General features: G+C 42.7%; 1 protein-coding gene across 21 annotated transcripts in view; it reads left to right on the top strand.

The window, feature by feature from the left end:
• NRXN1 (neurexin 1) overlaps positions 1 to 21,164 on the top strand; it is a 672,652-nt gene that overhangs the window by 397,717 nt on the left and 253,771 nt on the right. For 3 of the 21 annotated variants that reach the window (XM_062490546.1, XM_062490545.1, XM_062490544.1), the window contains exon 1: positions 4,308 to 4,548. The exons of the other annotated variants lie outside the window; for them this stretch is intronic. In XM_062490546.1, the coding sequence (XP_062346530.1) occupies positions 4,308 to 4,548 (241 nt within the window). Of the gene's footprint in view, positions 1 to 4,307; positions 4,549 to 21,164 lie in introns of those variants that run through there. 21 annotated transcript variants of the gene reach the window in all.

The raw sequence follows: 21,164 nt of genomic DNA, 5'->3' as shown, positions 1-21,164 counted from the left end.
TCTACAGATCTTTTAAATACTTCCAGGAATGATTAATTCACCACTTCCCTGGACAGCCTGTTCCCCCTGTGCAGCCTGTTCCAATGCTGACAACACTTGTAGAAACTTTCCCAGATATCCAATCTAAACTTTCCCTGTCATGACTTGAGGCCATTTCTTCTTGTTCTATCACTTGCTACTTGAGGAAAGAGACTGACACTCACCTACAACCTTCTTTACATCAAAACATGCAAAAGGTACAAGTGTCAGACTACCAGGATTTGCTTCAAATCATAAAGAAGTGTTAGTAGCTTGCTGAAAAAAAAAAAAAAAAAAAAAAAAAAAAAAAAGAGAGCAAGAGAGGGTTTTACTAGAATGTCCCTCTTTGGCCTTCCTGTCTCCATCTTGCTTTCATACACACTTCCTTCTTCACTTTCCTGGTATTCTTTTAATTTTTAATCTTTTAATATTTTCTGCAAAGTAATTCTCTCCCATTTCTCACCCTTGCACTGCATTAGATCACCTTTCTCCCCCATGAAACATGGATAGTCCTCTCTTGTTTGTGGTTCAGAGTGCAGAGCCAGAAAAAAATGTCAAATGTTAAAATTAGATTTGCTACACCCAAGGTGCTGATCACATTACCAGATCCAGAGATGCCTACTTAGAGGGCAGTCACCCCATTCACACTTTAATAGGGCACAACTCTTACTTAAGAAAAGTTAAGTAAAGTAAATATCTTACTTAAGTTAGATGCCCAAATAGTTTTGTGAAGATTTGGCCTCTGTATACTCAACTCTTGGTTTGGATGCACAGCAGCAAAATAATCCATTAATTTAACAGTGTCTAAGTAATGTTCAATATAATAATGTAGCACCTAAAAATTACCTATTATAATCTATCTGATGGGAAAAAAACTTCACTAAGTAGTCTCCAGGCACAGATTGAAACTAGAAACTTTAGTGGCAGTAGTGTATGTGCACTGCATAAATAGTACATATTTAATAAAGCAGAGCACTTAAAACCCCCTTTTATCTTCAGTGAAATATTAAATGAAGTACCTCGGAAGTACCTAAACATTTTATTCATTTGTCCTTGTTTTTTAAGCACTTTAGGCCTCCCTGGCACAGTAGATGGAGCAAGAATTTAGATTAAGGTACTCAAACTATGAAGATACCCAACAACAGAGTGCTTCCACAAAGTTCTTCTGAATCCACACCAAAGTGGGTCTTCAACCAAAGGGCTGGGAGGGATCTGTGGAAAGCCTCTCTAGGGAGGGAGGTTACACCTAATGGGGAATCCCCCAGTGAGGATGGAGCCATGCTTTCCTGGGTGCCAACAGGGAAGCTCCCACTGTAAGGTAGCACAATTCGGCTCCCATGGCGGCCTTAAAACAGCACAGCCGAGCAGAGCTAGTCTTGATGGGACTTGCCAAGTGAAATTTTATCTGTACAACTGCGTTGCCAACTGTATCGTTACATGGTTGGCAATACCAGCTTCCTATTTCAGAGGAGTGATAACAATTTTAAGTTCCTTGTCTGTAGGATGTCTGGAATCATTAAGAACAGTCAACTACTGCCTGTTTCTAAAACGGCAGCAACATGTGAACAGTTTAATGAGAAACTGGTTGCACTGACTGAAATATTTTGTTTCCTGAGTCGATTGATAGAAGACCTTGTGGTATTTATGGATGAAATTTCTAACACACATTACTTCCAAGAACAGGAAACATATATCAGGAGGTTTAATTTTATGAGAGCTGTCAAATCCAGGCTGACGTTTCTTTAAGGTTTCGTATCTTTTTTTCCCCTTCTTTCCCAAACTCCGAAACTTAGAGAGGTATTGTCTTTTATTTTTTTAGGAGGTGACAGTGCATGACAGTTGAAAGCTGATAGTTTGGAAAATTGGTATTCTTTCACACGGAGGCTTTTGGAGACAGGTTGGGAAAGTCACTGACTTTCTCCTAGGCTGTATTTTCTCCTGGCGAGCCGGGGGTGTTACAGGGCGGCCCCCGTCTCGCAGGGCCGCTCCCCCGGGCCAGGCCGGGTGCGGGTTTCCTTCGGGGTACGTGTCTGCCTTTCCACAGAAGGGCTCGGGCAGTGCTGCTTTTCCTTTAAGGCTTTGTTATAATTTACCTCGGCGTCTGGGCAAAACTTTGGGCGCTTGGAGAGGCTGCGATGCGACGGCGGGGATGTTACCAGCACGGGCCCCGGGGCGGGGAGAACAGGAGCTGCCGCTTGCCCGGCTCTGCTCCGGGGGTTCGGGGTGCTCTCGTCACTGTGTGCGGCCCCGGGTCCGTGTGTGTGACCCCGTTTCTTTCGCCGTGGGAGCGATCCTCCCTGGGCTGAGCGGAGCCGGGGCGAAACGCCTTCCTCGTTCCTCAGCCTACGCAGCTGAGCAAAGGTTGTGACTTCCCTTCGCACCCGCGGGAACCGGCGCCTCGGCGAATTGCAGCGGTTTTCGTTTAAATTAACGCGAAATGTGTATACATATATATATATATAAAAAACCAAAAAACAAAAACAAACCCTTTCTCACGCCCACCGCTCGCCCTCTCGCTTTCACGCATCCGCACCCCGCACCCATGATCTCATGCTGCTGAAGGCATGGCACAAGATCTACGGCAGGCTGGAAGCGGGGGAGGGAGGGGAGGGGAGGGGAGGGGAGGGCTGGGAGTGTGCGGCTCGCACACCCTGCTGTGCCCAGGTGCGGTACTGCAGCGGGTGCGCCTCCGCGCTCGGCTCCGGGGGGCGCAGGACCCGCCGCGGGGCGGGTGATAGGTTGGCCCTTAGAACGCCGACCCTTGGCTTTTAAACGTGACATCGACTCCCCTGGCACCCTCGGCTCTGTGTGTGTGTCTGTGCGGGTGTGATGGTGGTGGAGGGTAGCCCCTTCGCCCTGTTTCGGGGGTAGGCGTGGGGCGAGCGCCGCGGCGGGGCCCCGCACACGGGTGGCGATGCGGGAGCCGCCGGCGCCGCCCTGCAGCTGCGGGAGAACGGGGGAGCTCAGCCCAGAAAGGATTTTTTTTTTTTTCAGCCCAGTTTGCGGCTGCGGTGGGCGGCCGAGGTGCGGTAGTTGAGTAGTACCGGAGAAAATCCCGGTAACTCTTTGTTCGGCGCCGTGCGTGTAATTACCGGATAATCACAGCCTGTGCCCGAATAGACGGAGGGAAGCAACTGATGGACGAAGTTTAGGCCAATTAAAAGACCCCGAAATCGTTCTTTTCAGGATGAAAGTGGGTTTTCAAGACACTGACACCTCCTAACTATCGGAGGAGGGGAAATGCTCCTGCCGTGCTGCTGACTCCGCGGCGCGGGTGGGGAGGAGAGGCGTGTGAGTGTGTGTGTGTTTGAGTGTGTGAGTGAGTATGTGTGTGTGTGTGTGTGTGTGTGTGTTTGAGTGTGTGAGTGTGTCCCCTCCACACCGCCCAAGCCGCGTTCTGGAAGTGAGCGGCTCCCGAAAGGCTGAGGAGAAGGCAGCGCGACTGTGTGGGAGCTGAACTCAGCCTCCCTCTTTAACATAGGCTCGTCCTCTGCATTGCATCCAAGCCTCAGCGATTTGCTGTTCGGAGACTGCAGATTTGCATAGCCCTGCTCCTCGCAAGCATGCTTATTTTTATTTTTATTTTTTTCCCAGCTTCTCTCATAAGGGTGCACTATTCTCCCTGAAAACATCCTCGGGTATTACAGTCAATAGCCAGACCACTGAGACTGCCGGTGGAGCAGCCTGATTATTGTCTGGCGGCGTGTGCGAGTGTGTGAGTGTGTGTTGGCGAGTGTGAGTGTGTGTGCGCGCCGGGAGAGAGCTCGCTCGGTGAGGGCTCACCAGTTTGGAGATGAATGGAGGGAAGAGCAGCAGTTTGATTTTTCTCTGCTTTCCCAACGCTGGCTGATGGAGTGGCATCCCCTTTTCTCTTTCTTAGCAGAAATGTGGCATGATTGGCTACACTGTGGATTACTGAGGATGGGGGAATGCTTGGCTTTCTCGTAGACCTTGCAACTGTGGAGTATTGTTAATGAGCACCAGCCCCGGGAAAGCTGAAACTAACGATTGTTTGGGCGCGGGGCTTTTCCCCACTTCCACCTCTTTGCGAAGGCTCTAAACTGCCTGGATTCTCTGACTATGTCTCGGATTGTTTTGGGTAGAAGAAGACCTGGAGAAAAGGATCCTCATAGGCTTTCTCAAAGGGAAGAGATGGCTCGCCTGGTGCCGTGAGCTGCAGCCAGCGCCGTGTGCGAGTGTGCGAGCGCCTCTGCCCAAAGTTTGCCTCCGTTGCTGTGGCTGCTGCTCCTCCCGAGGACGCCGCGGGCCGGCTCGCCGAGCACCGGAGGATGGGGGGGCTCCTTAGGGGCAGCCCGGAGCCGGGACCCCCCAGCAGCGGCAGCAGCAGCGCCGGCGGCCGCTTGGCCCTGCTCTGGATAGTCCCGCTCACTCTCAGCGGCCTCCTTGGGGTGGCGTGGGGCGCCTCCAGTTTGGGCGCTCATCACATTCACCACTTCCACGGCAGCAGCAAACATCATTCAGTGCCTATCGCTATCTACAGGTCACCGGCTTCCTTGCGAGGTGGACACGGTGGGTTCGGGTGCCGCTCGGTCCCTGCGCGGTCGGGGGCGCGCCGCCCCGCGGAGCTCAGGCGCGGGCTGCGGGACTCCTCGGGGGGCGGGGGGGGGAGTGTGAGGAGCACGGCGGAGAAGGAAGGGCTGGGCTGCGGGGCCGGGCCCGCCGGGAGCCCCGTCATGCGGGATCCGGCCCGTCCCTCCGCTCCCGGCGGGGCGGGGGGCTCGGGCGGTCCGGGCTGGGCGGGGGTGATGCTGCCGGGCATCCCCTGGGGCCGGCGGCGTGCCCGAGCCGTGCGCCCCGCGGGGTTGGCGGAGGCTCTCCCGCACCCGCCGCTCCCTGCCCCGCCGCAGAGGGAGCTGCCTGGAAAGCCCAGCCCGGAGGCGCCCGGAGCTGGGACCCCCGGCTGGGAGCGGCCCGCCTTGTTTCCCCCCACCCCGTCCCCTCCCTGCCCCGGTGCGGGGTACACTCGCTCAGGGCAAGCCGCCCCCACGGCGGAGGCAGGGCAGGGCGCCCGGGGACCCCAGCGCGGAGCGAGGGGCGGGGAGGGAGCCGGTGCTCTGCTTAAGCCGCTGGTGATGATGGTGCTGCTTCCAGTTCATTAACTGGTCGAAAGTCAGTGAACTAAAGCAAAGGTCAGCTCATTATGCGGGGGATCGGGGGAGCGGTAAGCGCTGAGACACTGAGGGAGGCGATGCCCAGTGTAGCGGGCAGCAAAGGGACGGAGATGAAATTCCTTCCAGGTGCAAATACATTTTGCTTAAGAACGACAGTGCTCCGGTAGTTAGTTTGTGAAGTGACAGGAAGCTGCTTCAGTGCCTTTTGGAGGGCCCCGTGCAGTTCTCTTTCTTTTTGCACGCAGACTTGCGGGAACCTGCACATCAATACATGCAGAATAGGTGTGCATGCATATGTTCGGTAGTACCAAAAGCTGCCAAAGAAAGCGAAACACCAGACTGTGTTTTTAAGAATTTAAAGCCTCCCTTTGTCTCCGAGGGAGGAAGGGAAGAAGAAGAAACCCCTTTGTTGGTTTCTGATTAGATTATACAGCTTCATTCTTCTTCATTTTCTCGTGTTGCCTTGCTTCATTTGCCCGACCATGCGATGTCATTTACAGGCTTTCCAAAGTAAAAAAGATCTTGTACTTAACCTTTACTTCTCTGTGCAAGATGACCTAGTTGTAGGCACGAGGTAGTTAGGAATTACTGGATTTTTTCCAGTGATTAACAATGCTGGTATTGGTAGGAAACGGTAGCGTTGTTTACCTGAAAACTCCCACTGTGTGGTAAATACCCTTTGATACATAACTGCTAGAAAAGATGCACAGAAATGCTTCTTCTTAAGCATTTTGTTATTTTCTAAAAACTTATATGACTGGTCTAATTAAAAACAAAGCAATTGAAAAATTCAGGCCACCACTCTGTAGTGCACTTGAGGCAGTGCAAGACTGAGAATGCTGCATGTTCTGTGATGTATGTGCTACAGGGGAGAACTAAAGATGTATGTGTGTGCACATATATGTATATGCTTACTGTTCTCAATTTCTACCCATATGGGTTTATCATGTAGGGGCTTGTTATTTGTTTGAGGGAAGGCTAAAAGGATGAGGGGAAAATAAACATGATTGTAGAGGTACCAGCTGTGATTCCTTAGAAAGCATTTTAAAATCACAGCTTTTGCCAGAAAACATTACCTTGGACCCAGTCAAAGAGTGATGTGTAAAAAGGCAGGTTTCTCAGAAGAAAGAAGTCTTTTTAAAGGAAATGAAATATGAAGAGGTGGAGCTGCCACTTAAGGAAGGGAAGCCCAGGAGCCTCTCCAGAAGTTAAGTAGCTGATTTTATGAAAAGAGGGATGTTCTCTGTCATAAGCTGGCATTTCAGAATGTTTACTTGATAACTCTGCTTTCCTGTGCTTGAGAGAAATTCTGCTATCTGACAGCATTTTAAAACATTTAATTCTTTTTGTTATTAATTTTTCAGAGAGGGGTTCCCATTTGCTTCTGTAAGCGTGACAGAAGCATTTCTGTCTCAGGCTGAGCAGTGTTGGGCACAGTTCCTGTGGAGCCCAACACTGCATCTCTAAGCATCTGTCAGAGGGAGGGAGAAGGGAGTGTGTGTGTGTGTGTGTGTGTGTGTGTGTGTGTGTGTGTGTGTGTGTGTTTGCTTGTTCCTTACCTGCTCCTCTCCAGTGTCCCTAGACCCTGCTGACTTAGTCAGGTGAGAATTTACTTCTCAGGCTTCTATCTGTCAACCTTAGCTCCATTCGGTTTTGCAGGTATTTTGTTCTAGTCTAATACCATTGCACATAAAAAATTGTAGTTTTTATAGTGACCTCATAGCAGCTTTTTTTTTGTTACTTTGTCAGCTTTTTGCAGCATCATACCTGCTAAAAGTAGAAAAGAGCTTTTAGGGCAGGTCAATTAGTCAATCCCAAATGGAAGCTTTGCTCTCTAATATGGTGAATTACAAGTGTGAAAGAAAGGAGAAATGATTACTTTGTTCAGGCACTCAATAAAGGTCACCACAGCACTCAGACATCCACACCTTTTCTCTTTACCCCTGGCACTGGCTAGCCCTGACACCCCCACCCTCTTGGGTTTATTTTTTCTAATCTTTCAGTTTTCCTTGAGCCAACACAATTTCAGCTAGTAGTATAAGCAAAGCCAAAAGCCCGGCATGGTTGGATTTCTTCCATTTCTTAAAAAAAACAAACCACAGTCTTGCTGCTCACATTCTCATCAGGTAATTTTACTGAGATTTTGCTTAGTAGTGTGATCTCATGTAGTTTTACTGGACAGTACTGTGCCTCGCAGAGACATAAACAGAATCCCAACCAAGCAATTAGCTCACCATATTAGACAAAAAGTAGTTCAGCACACCGTCTTTTAATACAATAAAAGTAAAAATTAAATGTCTTTCCAGTCTGGCCAAATGATTTCTTTTTTTTCAATTTTGCTTTCTTGCTCTCATTAAACTCAGGTGAAAGATGGGTGAAAGATGTGAAAGTTTAACCACAGGAAGGAATAAGAAAATAATTTTGTGGATCATAACATTAACAATGTAAAGAGAAGTACTGAGAAGTAAAAGAAAAACTAATGTTCACATATATAAATTATACACTGCTCAGCCCTCACCAGTGTCTCTTGTAGCATGTGGTTTATTTGATGATTTATCTCCTTGATCCTTTTAAGAAGGTGGCTATTGTTTTTGATATAGCTATATCTGCCATGAAGTCAGGGTTTTTTTTCCCAAGTAGAACCAGTTCATACTCTAGATTACAAAAGCAGGGGTGGTCCATGGCAAAACCTATAAGAAAAAGAAAGAGGTTTCAAATTCCTTGGTAACTTTTGATAAAGGAAATCTGTTCCTTTTAGAATTCAGGGACAGGATGGATCACGTGTGAAGGGAAAATTGCATGTTGAATATGTTAAAAGTATAGCCATATGGATGGCTGTCATCATCCTCATTCACTCCTGCCTTCCTGCAAACACTTCTTTACTGTCTACACTTTTATGGCTTCCCATTTCTGTTACCAAAGGACAAGCACAGTGTGTCCACTTCTGATTGCTTCTCCTTTCTGTGCTCTCAGAATCTTGTTGAGGATAAATACAAACTTGATTCTAAGTTTTTTGTTTGTTTGTTTGTTTTAAATTTGTGGGAATAGGAGCCAGGAGGTGAATTACAAAATCTGCATGTTAGTATTTGTATGTGCTTGGAAATAAAAGGCAAAAATGGAGAGGGAATAGGGTGTGCCAGCTGACAGAGCAGAAAGAGCTAAGTTCTGTGTGTAGTAGGGGTTGTGAACATAAAGGCCTGAGTTAACTTGGTGCCAGAAGAGTTTTGACTCAATGAGGCTTAGGACCAACATGTGGACAAGGGTTTAGGAGGACCAGAGACAGTCTGAAGTAAACAGAATGGGGTTCTGGGAGCAGATCTTCATAAAGTGTCAGTTTGGGTTGGTGCTAATGTCCTTTGTGGTGGAACAGTAGAGGGATTTAGGAGGTTGAGCTTTAGCAGCCAAGTTGCTGAGCAGGAAGAACAGATTTGCAGAAAATGAGAGTTTTGAGGAATAGAAGTTGGCATGTTTTGGAGCTGACAGATGAGGATGGTGTGTTACCACAGCGCATCTACTCCTCCAGTGTTTTCCATCCAGAGCATGATGTGGCAGCAGGGACACACATATTGATCTCCCACTCCTGAACTAGACCAGCTCCTTCCAGGCTCTGCTTCACCATTGTTGGTAGAGCTCATGTGCTCTGGATCCATTTGGAGAGACTTCTGCAGCAGAGTCACCAGCTCACAGGTACTGGAGTATAAAGCAGCCTGGTCAGGCAGCTCTTGCTCAGGGAAGATGCCTGTTGAACTCCACAGGAGTTTTCACCAAATAAGAACTGCAGGACTAGAATTGCAGTGTGGCAGTGAAATAATTTATACCACCATTGTGAAATATATGACACAGACAATTTTGAAAGATGTCCATATGATGTATAGAAAACATTTTATTTCTGTAAGAAAACTGCAATTTACTAGTGTAGGTAAAATAATTTTATGGCCTTTTATTATTTTTTTTAATACACTGAAATTGTTCTTTTGGTCTATAAAGGTAATAAAACAAGTAGTTTTAGAGATTAGGCTAAATGAAATGACTTTTTTTTTTTTTGGTTACAATGTGCTTATGTTGCAGAAAAGAGTTATATTTTAATTAAAACTTCAAATGCAAATGTTTCCAGATGTTCAAGCATTGTTACTCAGTGTGATGTTAGAGGTAGAGGTGAAAAAGTCTCATTTTCATCTTATAATTGCCTTTTAAAATGTTATTTCAAACCTGTTTGTATATCACAATCTTTTTAAATGCCTCCTTTTCATTCACAGATTTTCCAATACATAATGGTTCTCTTGCTCTGAGTACTTCTTTCACAAAACATTTAGACATTCTCAGGTTTTAGTACTGTCAAGCATAGTAGCTTTCTCAATGTCTTTAAATTATATAAATTTTATATCCCCTTGCAAAATTTCCAATATGCTCCATCAGTTATTATCCCCATCAGCTGCCAAAGTATTAACATCAGTTGGAATGGGATGAACAACAAAGCAATTTCAGTCAGCATAGTGGTTAATTGGCTGTGCAGTTGGATATGCATATTAGGAAGTGGGGTTTCTATATTATTATTTCTGTCAGTATGGCTTGTCAAGGAGGCACACAGTCTTCAGCAGGATTGGGGACAGTCTGCAGCACTGTAATCAAAAGTGGAATGTTGCTCATGGATTTCTGATAAGCATCTTTATACAAGTCCCACTGCCTTGGTACATGCATAGCTATTGATTGACTGGGGTGCCTTTACAAGAGCTAAATAAAAAACAATGCTGTTGTCACATATCAGCAACACCAGCCTGTGGTAACCATGTTTTTTAGATTTAAAGCATGTCTATTGTCTTTTAATCAAATACTGTTTGAAATAAGTTATCAGAATAAATTAATTTAGCATTCAATGCAGTGTACTTCCCGCTGTTTCTAATATTCAAAGATGGATTTTTTTCTGATAGTGAAAAGCTGACTTGGATTTAAAGGGAAATTTCCTTCTGTCTCTTCATTTGCCAAGGAAGAACTCTGTAGACAAAACTACTGTGCCCAGTGTGATTTAAGCACAACCAATTCTGCAGTTCTAATATTTTGTCCCCTTTCTCACCCAGATGGTCATTACCATGGTAAACCAAGCTTGATTATTGTGATTCAATGGATCACATAGTTTAGTTCACTGAAGTTTATCTTTTGTCTTTCCTTGGTCAAAGTTTGCAGTAGTTCTTAACCTTTCTGAGTAATCAAGACGACTTTGCTGACCTCCTTCTTGTCTGTCCCCAGACTCAGTTAATTTATCTCTCTGTGATTAAGTTTGATGTCCTCATGTCTATCACAGTATCTGTAATGCATTTTTCTAAGTTAACAACTTCCTTTCTAGTTTGTAAATACAGTGTGGGCAGAGCTGATAGATCTTGCTGTGATAATAAGCTGACTTGTGAATATAGCTGTGATTATGAGAAGAATGGAATAGTCTAATTCGATGAAAGAAAATTTATTATAAATAAAACCACTCTTCTGTACAATTAAAAGCAACAAACAGAGAGGGGCCATGTACTTACCATCATTTAGATATTATTTTCCTTCTGAATAGCTACAAGGATGTCTGTAAGGGCCTTCTCTGCCTCTTTCTCATGACTTTATATACATTTGTGCACAGGCACATGCATGTTCTTACATATCACAGTTGTTCTGTGATAAGGAGAAAATAGTCCATAGTGGTGAGTTGAAAAAGAGAGAGTTTCTCTAAGAGTTGAAATGTTAAAATACTACTCAGTGACAATAGTCATTAACCACAGATACAACTGGTCAGAAAAATAGAATTAATTATTCCTTTCCCCATTAATTGACTGAAAAAATGAGCCAGTGAATTAAAGTGGGAAAGGAAGATGGAAGAAAAAGTGCTGCTCAATGTCACTCCATAGGACTGGGATAAGCTGGTAGGGAGGGTGCCATGGTTAGAAGTAGTCATCATCTCTGATCTGTGATTATTGAATCACTGTAGAAAAAAATAATTCTGGATTTCTGAAAGCACTGCAATGGTCCAATCCACCAAAACAGCCCAGATTAAGCTTATGACTGGCTCATGCACTGTAGGTGGCCTAGGAGTCAAAAGGCTTTGCTTTTTTTATTTTGCTTTTTTTTTTGCTTTTTTTTTTTTTTTTTTTCCTGGGGCTTGGTTGACAAAGAAAGTGTGCTTATACAATAAGTATGTGATATTGTGGTATCTGGGATCCTGAATCCCAGAAGGCCAGACAAGGTTGGAGCTGAGGCAAGGTTTACCTGGAAAGGTGAGGAATGTACATAGTCTTTTGTTTGTTTGTTTGTTTGTTTGTTTGTTCCATAAGATCCATAGCTAGCTATTTCCTGAAGAGCTTGCTGCTCAAACATGGAGAGACAGAGGCTCAGCAACAGAAGATTTGCTCAGATCCTTCTAATGTTTGAGGGCCTTAGCAGGGGATGCCCTTGGACAACTACTCCAAAATGTTCGAAGTGCACACTCTTTCTTTAGCTCTCTTTTACTGCAGCTGTACATGCAAAGAAATGCCAACAAGCTTCTAAAGCAAGCTGACTGCTTTCTAAATGTGTTCTTTTATCCCTGAATATCTGCAACTGAGTTAGGGCTTCTCTAATTTACTTAATTAATTCAGCTCATCTACATTTGTAAAATAAAGAACAGAGAATGACTAGACTTGGAGAAATTTAAAAAAAACATGAGAAAGTTTCTCTACCTTGAAGAAGAATCATATATGGTCTTAATCCATGTTTTCATTGCTGAATCACTGGAGTTGGTTTACTTTCCCAGTGACAGCGGCTCTAGAGCCCTGGGAAGTAGGTGGAGAGGAGATGGGGACAAATTGCCACAGGCTTGGCTCCTCCCGACTGACCAGTGGAGATGAAATGATGTGAAGGAGCTGAGTGCTACAAAAGGCACTGTTTCTAGTTGTTGACCCAAGCCTGATTTGATTTTATTGAGGTCAAACCCAAAATTTCCACTTCATGACATGATTTGTTTTGCTTCTGTCAGACACAATGTGTCTCAAGCACACAGTGCTTCTGTCCTGGTCCCCCTCCCTAAAATAATGCTGCTGAAACTGTGAACAAAATATTGCAAATAATAATGCAAAAGTGCATTTTTTAAATTTTTTGGTGCAGTTAGTTGATGTGTTCACTTTATTTCACGTGGCAAGAATTATGAGGGAGCTTTCAGTGAATATAATGAATTGCCATATTTATGGAAAACATATGAGCATGAATTGAATCATGCTGTTCCTTTGGGTTTGGATAGTCAGTGCCCACAGAGCAGAGTTTAGAAGTTGTGACAAAGCAACAGATGTGAGATTAGCCCCTTTGGCTGTGTCTAAATGGATGTGTCTTAAAATCCTGGTGTCCCAGTTGGTCAAAACATTCTGTGGCACTCATCCAAGCCCCATCTTTGCACTCATCCTCTTCTCAGGCTGGTTTGTGTTTGCAGTTTGCCTTGCTGTGGGTTTTAAATCTGCCTGGGGCATGCTCCCCAACCCTGGCATTCAGAGCAGCTCTCAAATACTGCTGTTGATTACTCTAAAAAAATAGAAACGCTGTGAATGTCCTCTTTCTAAAGAACCTGTTTTCTCAAGTGAGCCTGAATAGAACATTACATGGGCAAGTGAAGGTGAGGGTAAAAAACATAGTTATTTTATTGCTTGAAAGTTTTTCCAAGCAACTTTTTATTTCTTGGAAATTATACTAAACTTGTGGCACTATGACTGCTCCCATTATACCTCATCAATTCAAAGACTTTATTTTGCAAGTCCTATGTCTAAGAAACTTGCAATATGGTGGTGTTAGAAATTGCTGGCTAGGGGTGTTATGCATGAGGGTACATAGGCCAAATGATTATTTTGCCTCTGCTGACTGCTAATGGGAACCCAGTCATACATTAAGATTGAAGCCAGAGCTAAGATTGAAGCCAGAGCTAATTTTGTAATGATGATTTTTAACTTTTGTAGCATTTTCTCACATTAGCTCTTGAAGCTTCTTTTCACCACTCAGCACAATTTGACAGCTTTAGCTGTTGTCTGACATGAGTGTAGTAAAATCCACTGTATGACATTTACAGAGGGAACTTGCTTAAGGAAGAATAGTCGCAACGTAATTTTGCAGCAACAACAGCAAAACCAAGCATTTTATTTTGAGATGTTTGACTTTCTTACTGTTCAAAACACTGCAAAACTGCAGTTAAGCATGTAGATAAGAGGAGTATTGGTCTGCCAAGAACAGTGGCCTGTAAATGCCTAACCCAGACACTTAAATCTCAGTAGCAGCTAGCAGTGGTTTTGTCAGTTCTGTGATTATCTAAATGAAAATGCAGCTCTCGTGTAAGCCTGCAGAAGCTTAGCTTCAAAGAGCCTAAGGCCAGCAAAGGTAAATAATTAAACTGGGAAAAACATGTGATATATCTTCTACATATCAATAGAGACATCTATGATGCTGATACAAATTACAATGACTCACCTAAAGTTTCCTGAGATCCTATCTATTAATTGTTCTTGTATAACAATGGATAACATTTCCTTGCCATGAAACTTACAGACTTTGGAAAGGTGGTTTCACTGAAATCACTGTATCCTATATTGGTTTTCTGGCATGTGAGATAGGGACAAATGTCGGTGTTTCAGTACAAGGTCACTGCTGGAGATGTGAGAAAGACTTATCCTAAGCTGGTCATAGCAACAGTGGTGTGAGAAAATAAATAAGTTGGGATTTTGCAAAAACTTTTTTGTTTGTTTCAAGTAATTAACTTGAGCTCAGCTGGCTATTTGAAAATCGATGTCTTCCGTATTTCCTTTTTCCAAATGTAATTAATTGAAATGGAAGAAAAACTAAAAGAAAAAATAATTATATGCAATCTAGGAATAAATTTACATGTGCATACAGTGTGTGGTGGTACTTCTGTATTCTGTAGGGGTCAGTTAACTGACAAAGTATAGTTTGCAGAACAAGGAAGATCAGAGGGAGAAAATGAGCAGTCATTATTGCTAAATGAGACTTAGTGTAAATGAGTTCAACATTGCTAAAAAATCTGTTCCTGTCATGTGGAAAACTAGCACATGCATTAACCCTTTTCCTGCATATACACTGGTGTCTCTCTAGCACTGCTGCCTATCTTGGCACAGATTTGTCTGGATTGGTTATTTCTGTTTCACAGAGAGGAGCTGAGACAGTGAATCAGCTTTGCATTCACCTCCTCTTGAATGACTCAAAGGAATCACACACTGGCCAAATTTACCACCTGAAAATTCCCTCTGTGTCCCTTGTGCACTTGCCTGTGATGTAAGAGCCGGATCTGGGGCATGGCCAGAGCGTGTAACACCCTGTTCTCCACTGGCACAGCTTAGAGCAGATCCCATGCTGGCTCAGCATATGCTGGTTTTCAGTCATCCCTCTGTGAGCAATTCTTTGGGCAGGGCTATTCCCACTGATGCGTGTCAATCCAAAACAGCACTCAGAGGTTAAGGATTATTCTACTCTGCCTTTGCTTGTGTTTGTGTATACAATGAACAGCCATGAACATTCCTGTTTTTTTCCCCAGGAATACACACAACTCTGCCAACCTAAATGTGAAAAGCATCTCTCATAAGTCACACAGCAGCCTGGAATGGGAAAAAGATTTCTGTGTTTCCATTTCATTCCGTTGTGTTGTGCCAATGCTAAGATCCAGGAGCTTTAAAACAATGTGCTAGTTACTGAACAAATACCACTCTTCCTTCCTCTGCTGTGTTGGTCACACTGTGGAATTCACAGAAATGACATGTGGAAAAGAATCCTAAACAGATAAAGGGGCGTGCAAAGACATGGCAGAGGGCAAGAAGAAAAGGAAAATGAGTTGAGCAGACAGCATACCTCAGTTTAAGATAGACATGTTTTCTCCTTGTAAAAATTTCTGTGTTTCCCTCACCCCTCCCCACGGAGTAACTTCACAGTTATCTGGTTTGATTTTTACAGAGCTATTGTAATTATTTTAGATGTAGAAAAGGGCTAAAATATGGATCTTTGTGTACACCAGAACACCAAACTTTGAGCTCTCATGCCATCACAGATGAGGTTTGCCTGTCTTTTGGTATAAGTAAAATCTTTCCAAACTCCCCATCATTCTTTACGTTTTTGTGTCCATAAGAGGGCCAGTTCCTTTAAATATTGTTCTCTGCTTATCTTGTAATTCCAGTTGCTCATTGTATCTGATGTCTATTAAGTGAGAAGGCCAGTCATAATGCATTGAGTCGGGATTTGAACTAGTGGCTTCACCTCGAGTCATTTTGTTTTACAGATACTGTTTGCCATTTAAATGTTCCCTCTCCATGTAATTGCTCTGGATGTTTGAATGTTGGCATCAGTAAGGAAAGTATTTCCTCTTGATTCCAAGAGTAAATGTGAATGAGGTGAGGATTTCATTCAGGAAAGACGGCTTTGTTGAAAAGGATTAGTTGCTTTCATTTACTGTAGGCCTGTTAGCATAATTAGCAGTCCATCAGGATGATTTCACAGGCCATCTTTCCTGACAATGACCGGGCCAAGGCTTTCTAGATTGCAGTGAGACTCTCTGATTTATCATGTGCAGTACCCAGAGATATGAAGAGCCAGCAGTCACAGAAACAAGGTCAGCAGTAGCTTTCTTTCATAATTTTATTTTTTTTAAAATAATATGTCATGTAGCATGTCTTTTATTTATCTTAGTGGATGTTCCAGTTTTTAATATTTGCATTATGGTGGCATCTAGAAATTTCAGTCAGAGGTTGTGAGTCCATTGTGCTAAGCAGATGGATTGAATATGAAAAGACAAGAAAGCTGAGGAAATAATCACTCTTTACTGCTGACAGTACTCTTCAGGGTAGGTTTCAAAATAGCTCAAGAGCTGTGTAAAATTAATAAGCTATTCCCCATGTACTGAAATCCTCTTTCATATTATACTGGCACGAGTGATCGCTGTAGAGAGGAGAGGCTGCAAATAAGATTTGCAAGAGGATGGGGCTGAAGATTGTCCCTAAAAGTCCAGATTTTACTGAATGCACATTAACAATATGTACCAAAGTGTTCTGGATGGAACTTGTCTACTACAAAATCTCTGCATTGATGAAATCTGTTTAGCTCCTCATAACAAGGCTTATTGGGCATAAAATTCAAATCTGTGTCCTTTTGTTTTTTTGCATCTTTATAACTTTCCTCACTCATAGCAGGAAGAGATGAGAAACCAGGGAGCATTACTCTTATCTAATAGAAATGTAATGTAAATGAGATATTTTAGTAGATCTTGGAGGTACTAGGCAAATTTGTATTCTTTGATGTAGAAAGATGTTTTCTCAGGCTCTAGATCTGCAGCATGGTATTAAGTCTGTAATTTTGTTGAGGCATTTTTAAAATGTTGGGTTTTTTATACGATATCAGTTAAGTGGATATATGCAGTAGAAAAACTAAAAATAAAGATGTAGAAGTGAATCATAATTACAAAGGAAAAAAAAAAACAAAGCCTACCTGTCATGGAGAAAACACTGAAATAATAAATGCCACGATCGCATTTTACTGCTATCATAAATAATTATTCAGCACATGTCCATAGGCTCAATTTATTGTATCATATTCACTAAAATGTGTTTATGAAACGATCCTTCTGCACACACATGCATTTTATCAAATTTTAGATTCCTTGATAAATGGCACTGACCTTTTTTTGCTATGTGGCAGTCTGTCATACCTCTAATCCAATTTTGAAATAAAGGTATTCTTAGATCTTCTTCTAATAGGCTATTCATCTTGCTACAGTTATTCCTCCTTTGCTTATTTTCTTATGGAATAGATAAAGATTTAATAATGATGCATTTCCTAATAAACAGAGCTAGAGGACATCTTTTTCCATTACCTTAGATATACTGTAGTTATATCTTCACTGGAGCCCATTAAATATTCTTGGACAGTACTTAGCAATATATAAAAGGTTTCTTGTTTTTGATTTCAGCAGAGACATCAATCTAAATGTTCTGAGTTATATTGCATAATGGTCAAAGAGTTAAATAAGCACAATGAAGGTATGTAGTTAAAATGCATTGGCATCTATCTAATATTTATAGATAACCCTTTTAAAAAGTCAGGATGTATTGCCAAGTTCATCCATTCTATCTGAATTCTATATCATGGCTGTGTTTTCTTCTGCAGTCAGTCAACGAGTCAGTCAGTCAGCCAAAGACCCTTTAGAACATTTACCTTGCAACTTTGCAATTTTAATTATCCAATAAAGTGTATTAAATTGTGGTAAGGAAAAAAAAATACAATTTCTCAGTAAATTCAGACCTTACTAGTAGTTTTCCAGTAAATGGAATCCAAGATTGTAACAGATTTGAGAGAAGAGGCCACTCCAGTTCACTGTTTGTCCTTTGCATTTCAGATTTGGGTCTTTAGGTAGTGTCATCACTGGCACTCAGTGTTGCTGATTCAAATTGTTGTGTTTTGGCCAGTAAACTTGTTTTGGGTCTAATTTCAATACACACAGCCTGTGACAGATTCATTAATGCTGTGATATTATGCACAATAACCTCTCTCTGACATCATTACTCAGATACTCTAAACATAAAAAATGAAATATGGCTAAACTTTAACATTGTATGAAGTTTCTGCATCCTGTGTTCATAGTGATTGAATGAGCCATGTCCTGACCAAGCTGTGGTTTTCAGGTGTTTTCATCAGGCCTGGCCCTTAGGTGTTTCTGTGCCAGGAGATACAGAGGGTGCTGCTCACTGTGGTCAGAACCCCCTAGGTCAGATCCTTTCCTGACAGATAGTTGAAACCTGTATTTTGCAGTGTTCCATGGCCACACCTTCCAGGAAGGTTGCCAATTAGGTTTGGTATCTCCATTGCTGGCAGACCTGTTGAAGATGCTGGACTTTTCAAATGTCAGTGAGAGTTATCTTAACAAAGGTGCGATTGCACTGCTGGATAAAACTTCCTCTTCATTGCTACAAACTCCAGAACCAGGAGAACATCACTGATGTGTCAGGGAACTACAGCTCTCCTTCCAGCCTGACCAGCATCCCCAGCTGGTAGCTGGGGAGGGAAGCTAATGCCTCAAAAGATATGGACAGTCCTGTTTAATTTAAGAAAGGAGACAAAGGGCTTTCACTGTGGCTTGTTTTATGCTCCTGGGAATCTTATGTAGCAATAGAGTCTTTAGTGGATAAAAATTGTATAGGGTAAACACTATTGCCCAGACAGGCAAAAGAATTATCCCCAAAGTAAAAGCTACACATGCTGAAATATTATCCAGGTATTTTAGCAATTTAAAGGATGTCATTTTATATGCTGGGTATTTCTTAAATGTTCCATTAATTTAAGAACTCTCTATATAAATGCTAATTTAATTAAAATGTCTTTGTATTTTAAATATAAATGAAAACAACAGGCTAAAGCCTTGCTGAAAGTTAGCATGGACCTCTACTTATGCATAATTTCTGTTATCTTCTGCAGCATGGTCTTTCTTTTTTTTTCCTTTAGATGAACAATATGCATGAACATTTCCTGTCTCTTCTTTTAAAATTTCTTTTAACAGAGTATTTTTGACAGGCCACTTTTGCTTTCAGAACTAAAATTTCCCCCACAGATGGTAAGTAAGAGTAACAAAACACTGTCTTTTAACTTGATGATACCAGTTGGCATTTAGCTGTCCCATATACTAATTCATGCATGTGAAATAAAATTATTATACTTAGAATTTTTGGTCTTTGATCCAGTCCCTATCAGAGAAGATGACTATAAATGAAAAACAGTTGTAATTTTTGTTTTCCTTTTACCAATAATTCTTTATTGAGAGAAGAAAATAATGTTTCACCTCCTACGTAAATATGCTTTTCTGGAAATACACCTACATAAGGGCCAAATCAGTCATTTTCAGGCATGGTGAATATGTAAGTTGGGAGCCTTGAAAGAAAGCAGAGTCTGCAGAAGAGGCAGACTGTCCATGGAATTGTGTGGACGTACCAGATACCTCAGTTTCACCACCAATAATACTATTCCCTTGTTAAGATAGTTTCCTGGTTGTTCCTATAAACCTTCAGCTGTCTTCACCTGTCATCTTTGGAAACCTGTACTGGATTAAAAATTATGGGCTTTTTAAGCAGACTGGTCTTCAATCATGCCTGTGTGTGTATATGGATGTATTCATGTGTGTACATTTTCCTTTTAATAAGAATTCTGTCAGGATTCAAACCCAGGCACCAAGCAAGGCACTCACTCACTCACTCACTCACTCACTCACTCACTCACTCACTATCAGTGGCATGGGGGAGAGAATCAGAAAAAAACTCATTTGAGATAAAGACAATTTCATAAGTAAAGCAAAAATCATGCAAGCAAAGCAAACCAAGGGCTTTTCCCTTCCCATGGGCAGGCAGACAGATGTTTAGCCACCTCCAGGACAGTAGGGCTCCATCACATGTAACGATGACTTGGGAAGATGAACACCATCCCTCCAAATGTCTCTCCTCTTCTTCCTTCTTCCCCCAGTTTAATATGCTGAGTGTGATGCCATAGGGTATGGAATGTCCTTTTGGACATTTACCTGTCACAGCTGTGTCCCCTCCCAACTCCTCGTGCAACCCACTGCTGGCTGGTGGGGTGGGATGAGGAGCAGAAAAGACCTCGACTGCATGTTAGCCCTGCTCAGAAATAACCAGAACACCCTTGAATTAGCAACACTGCTGCCAGCACAAATCTAAACCACAGCCCCATAGTAAGTACTAGAAAGAAATTGAGCTCTATTCCAGCCAAAATCAGCACACATTGCAAGCATTAAGACAATAAGACACTATTAAGATAGCTAAGGTAGAAATGCCGTTGAAATGCTTAATGAGCCAGATGCTGATCTCCTGTATCCTTAAAAAGTAGACTTTATTTACCCGTGTCTTCTCTCAAAAGCTGCTTTTGTATACAAAGGTGTAATTTCAGCTTTCTCTGTGTCCCGAGCACGACTGTATTCCCATGGAGTATTTGACCAGGGCAGGAGTGGAAAGTTAGTTTTATTTCCAGTTGTTCTCAGGGTCCCCACTGGTAAATTAAAAATTCCTCTCTGCCTCCAGTAGGGCTGGTAACTATAATGTTATCTCGGGTCATGGTTGGAGACAGAGATGACACGACCCTCTGTGATCTATATGACAAAAGCTTCTCTATTATTCTGAACCCTTCTTAAATAGAGGGTTTGAATTCCCTGGCTCATGACAGCTAATTGGTTGGGAGTTTGGCCTGCCCAGCTCTCTGACCGGTGGGTGTCTGCAGCTTAGGGTGGAACATCATTGGATGAAATCCCTATCCTATCCTATCCTATCCTATCCTATCCTATCCTATCCTATCCTATCCTATCCTATCCTATCCTATCCTATCCTATCCTATCCTATCCTATCCTATCCTATCCTATCCTATCCTATCCTATCCTATCCTATCCTATCCTATCCTATCCTATCCTATCCTATCCTATCCTATCCTATCCTATCCTATCCTATCCTATCCTATCCTATCCTATCCTATCCTATCCTATCCTATCCTATCCTATCCTATCCTATCCTATCCTATCCTCTCCTATCCTCTCCTCTCCTCTCCTCTCCTCTCCTCTCCTCTCCTCTCCTCTCCTCTCCTCTCCTCTCCTCTCCTCTCCTCTCCTCTCCTCTCCTCTCCTCTCCTCTCCTCTCCTCTCCTCTCCTCTCCTCTCCTCTCCTCTCCTCTCCTCTCCTCTCCTCTCCTCTCCTCTCCTTCCCATGTATTCTATCATTGTTCACCTAGGGACCTGTTTATCAAACCAGGCTAACTAAACTGAATTTCTTATCCAAGGCTGAATTAATTGCCTAGCTACAAGCCAGCTTGTGCTGTGACAGGTGACAATCTTCAGTAAAATATTCCATGAATGAATGGATAAGGAATAATATTATGTAATTATTATTTTAAAGGAGAACATGTATTGTTCTTAGGTCAGGAATTTATAACAGTGTCATCCACTGTTTTAAAATATGGTTGAGCCAAAAGAACAGCAACGGTATC

The sequence above is a fragment of the Cinclus cinclus genome, chromosome 3, assembly GCF_963662255.1.
Source record: "Cinclus cinclus chromosome 3, bCinCin1.1, whole genome shotgun sequence".
NCBI lineage: Eukaryota > Metazoa > Chordata > Aves > Passeriformes > Cinclidae > Cinclus > Cinclus cinclus.
The sequence above is the reverse complement of the archived record's forward strand: the minus strand, read 5'-3'. Positions and strand labels throughout refer to the sequence as shown.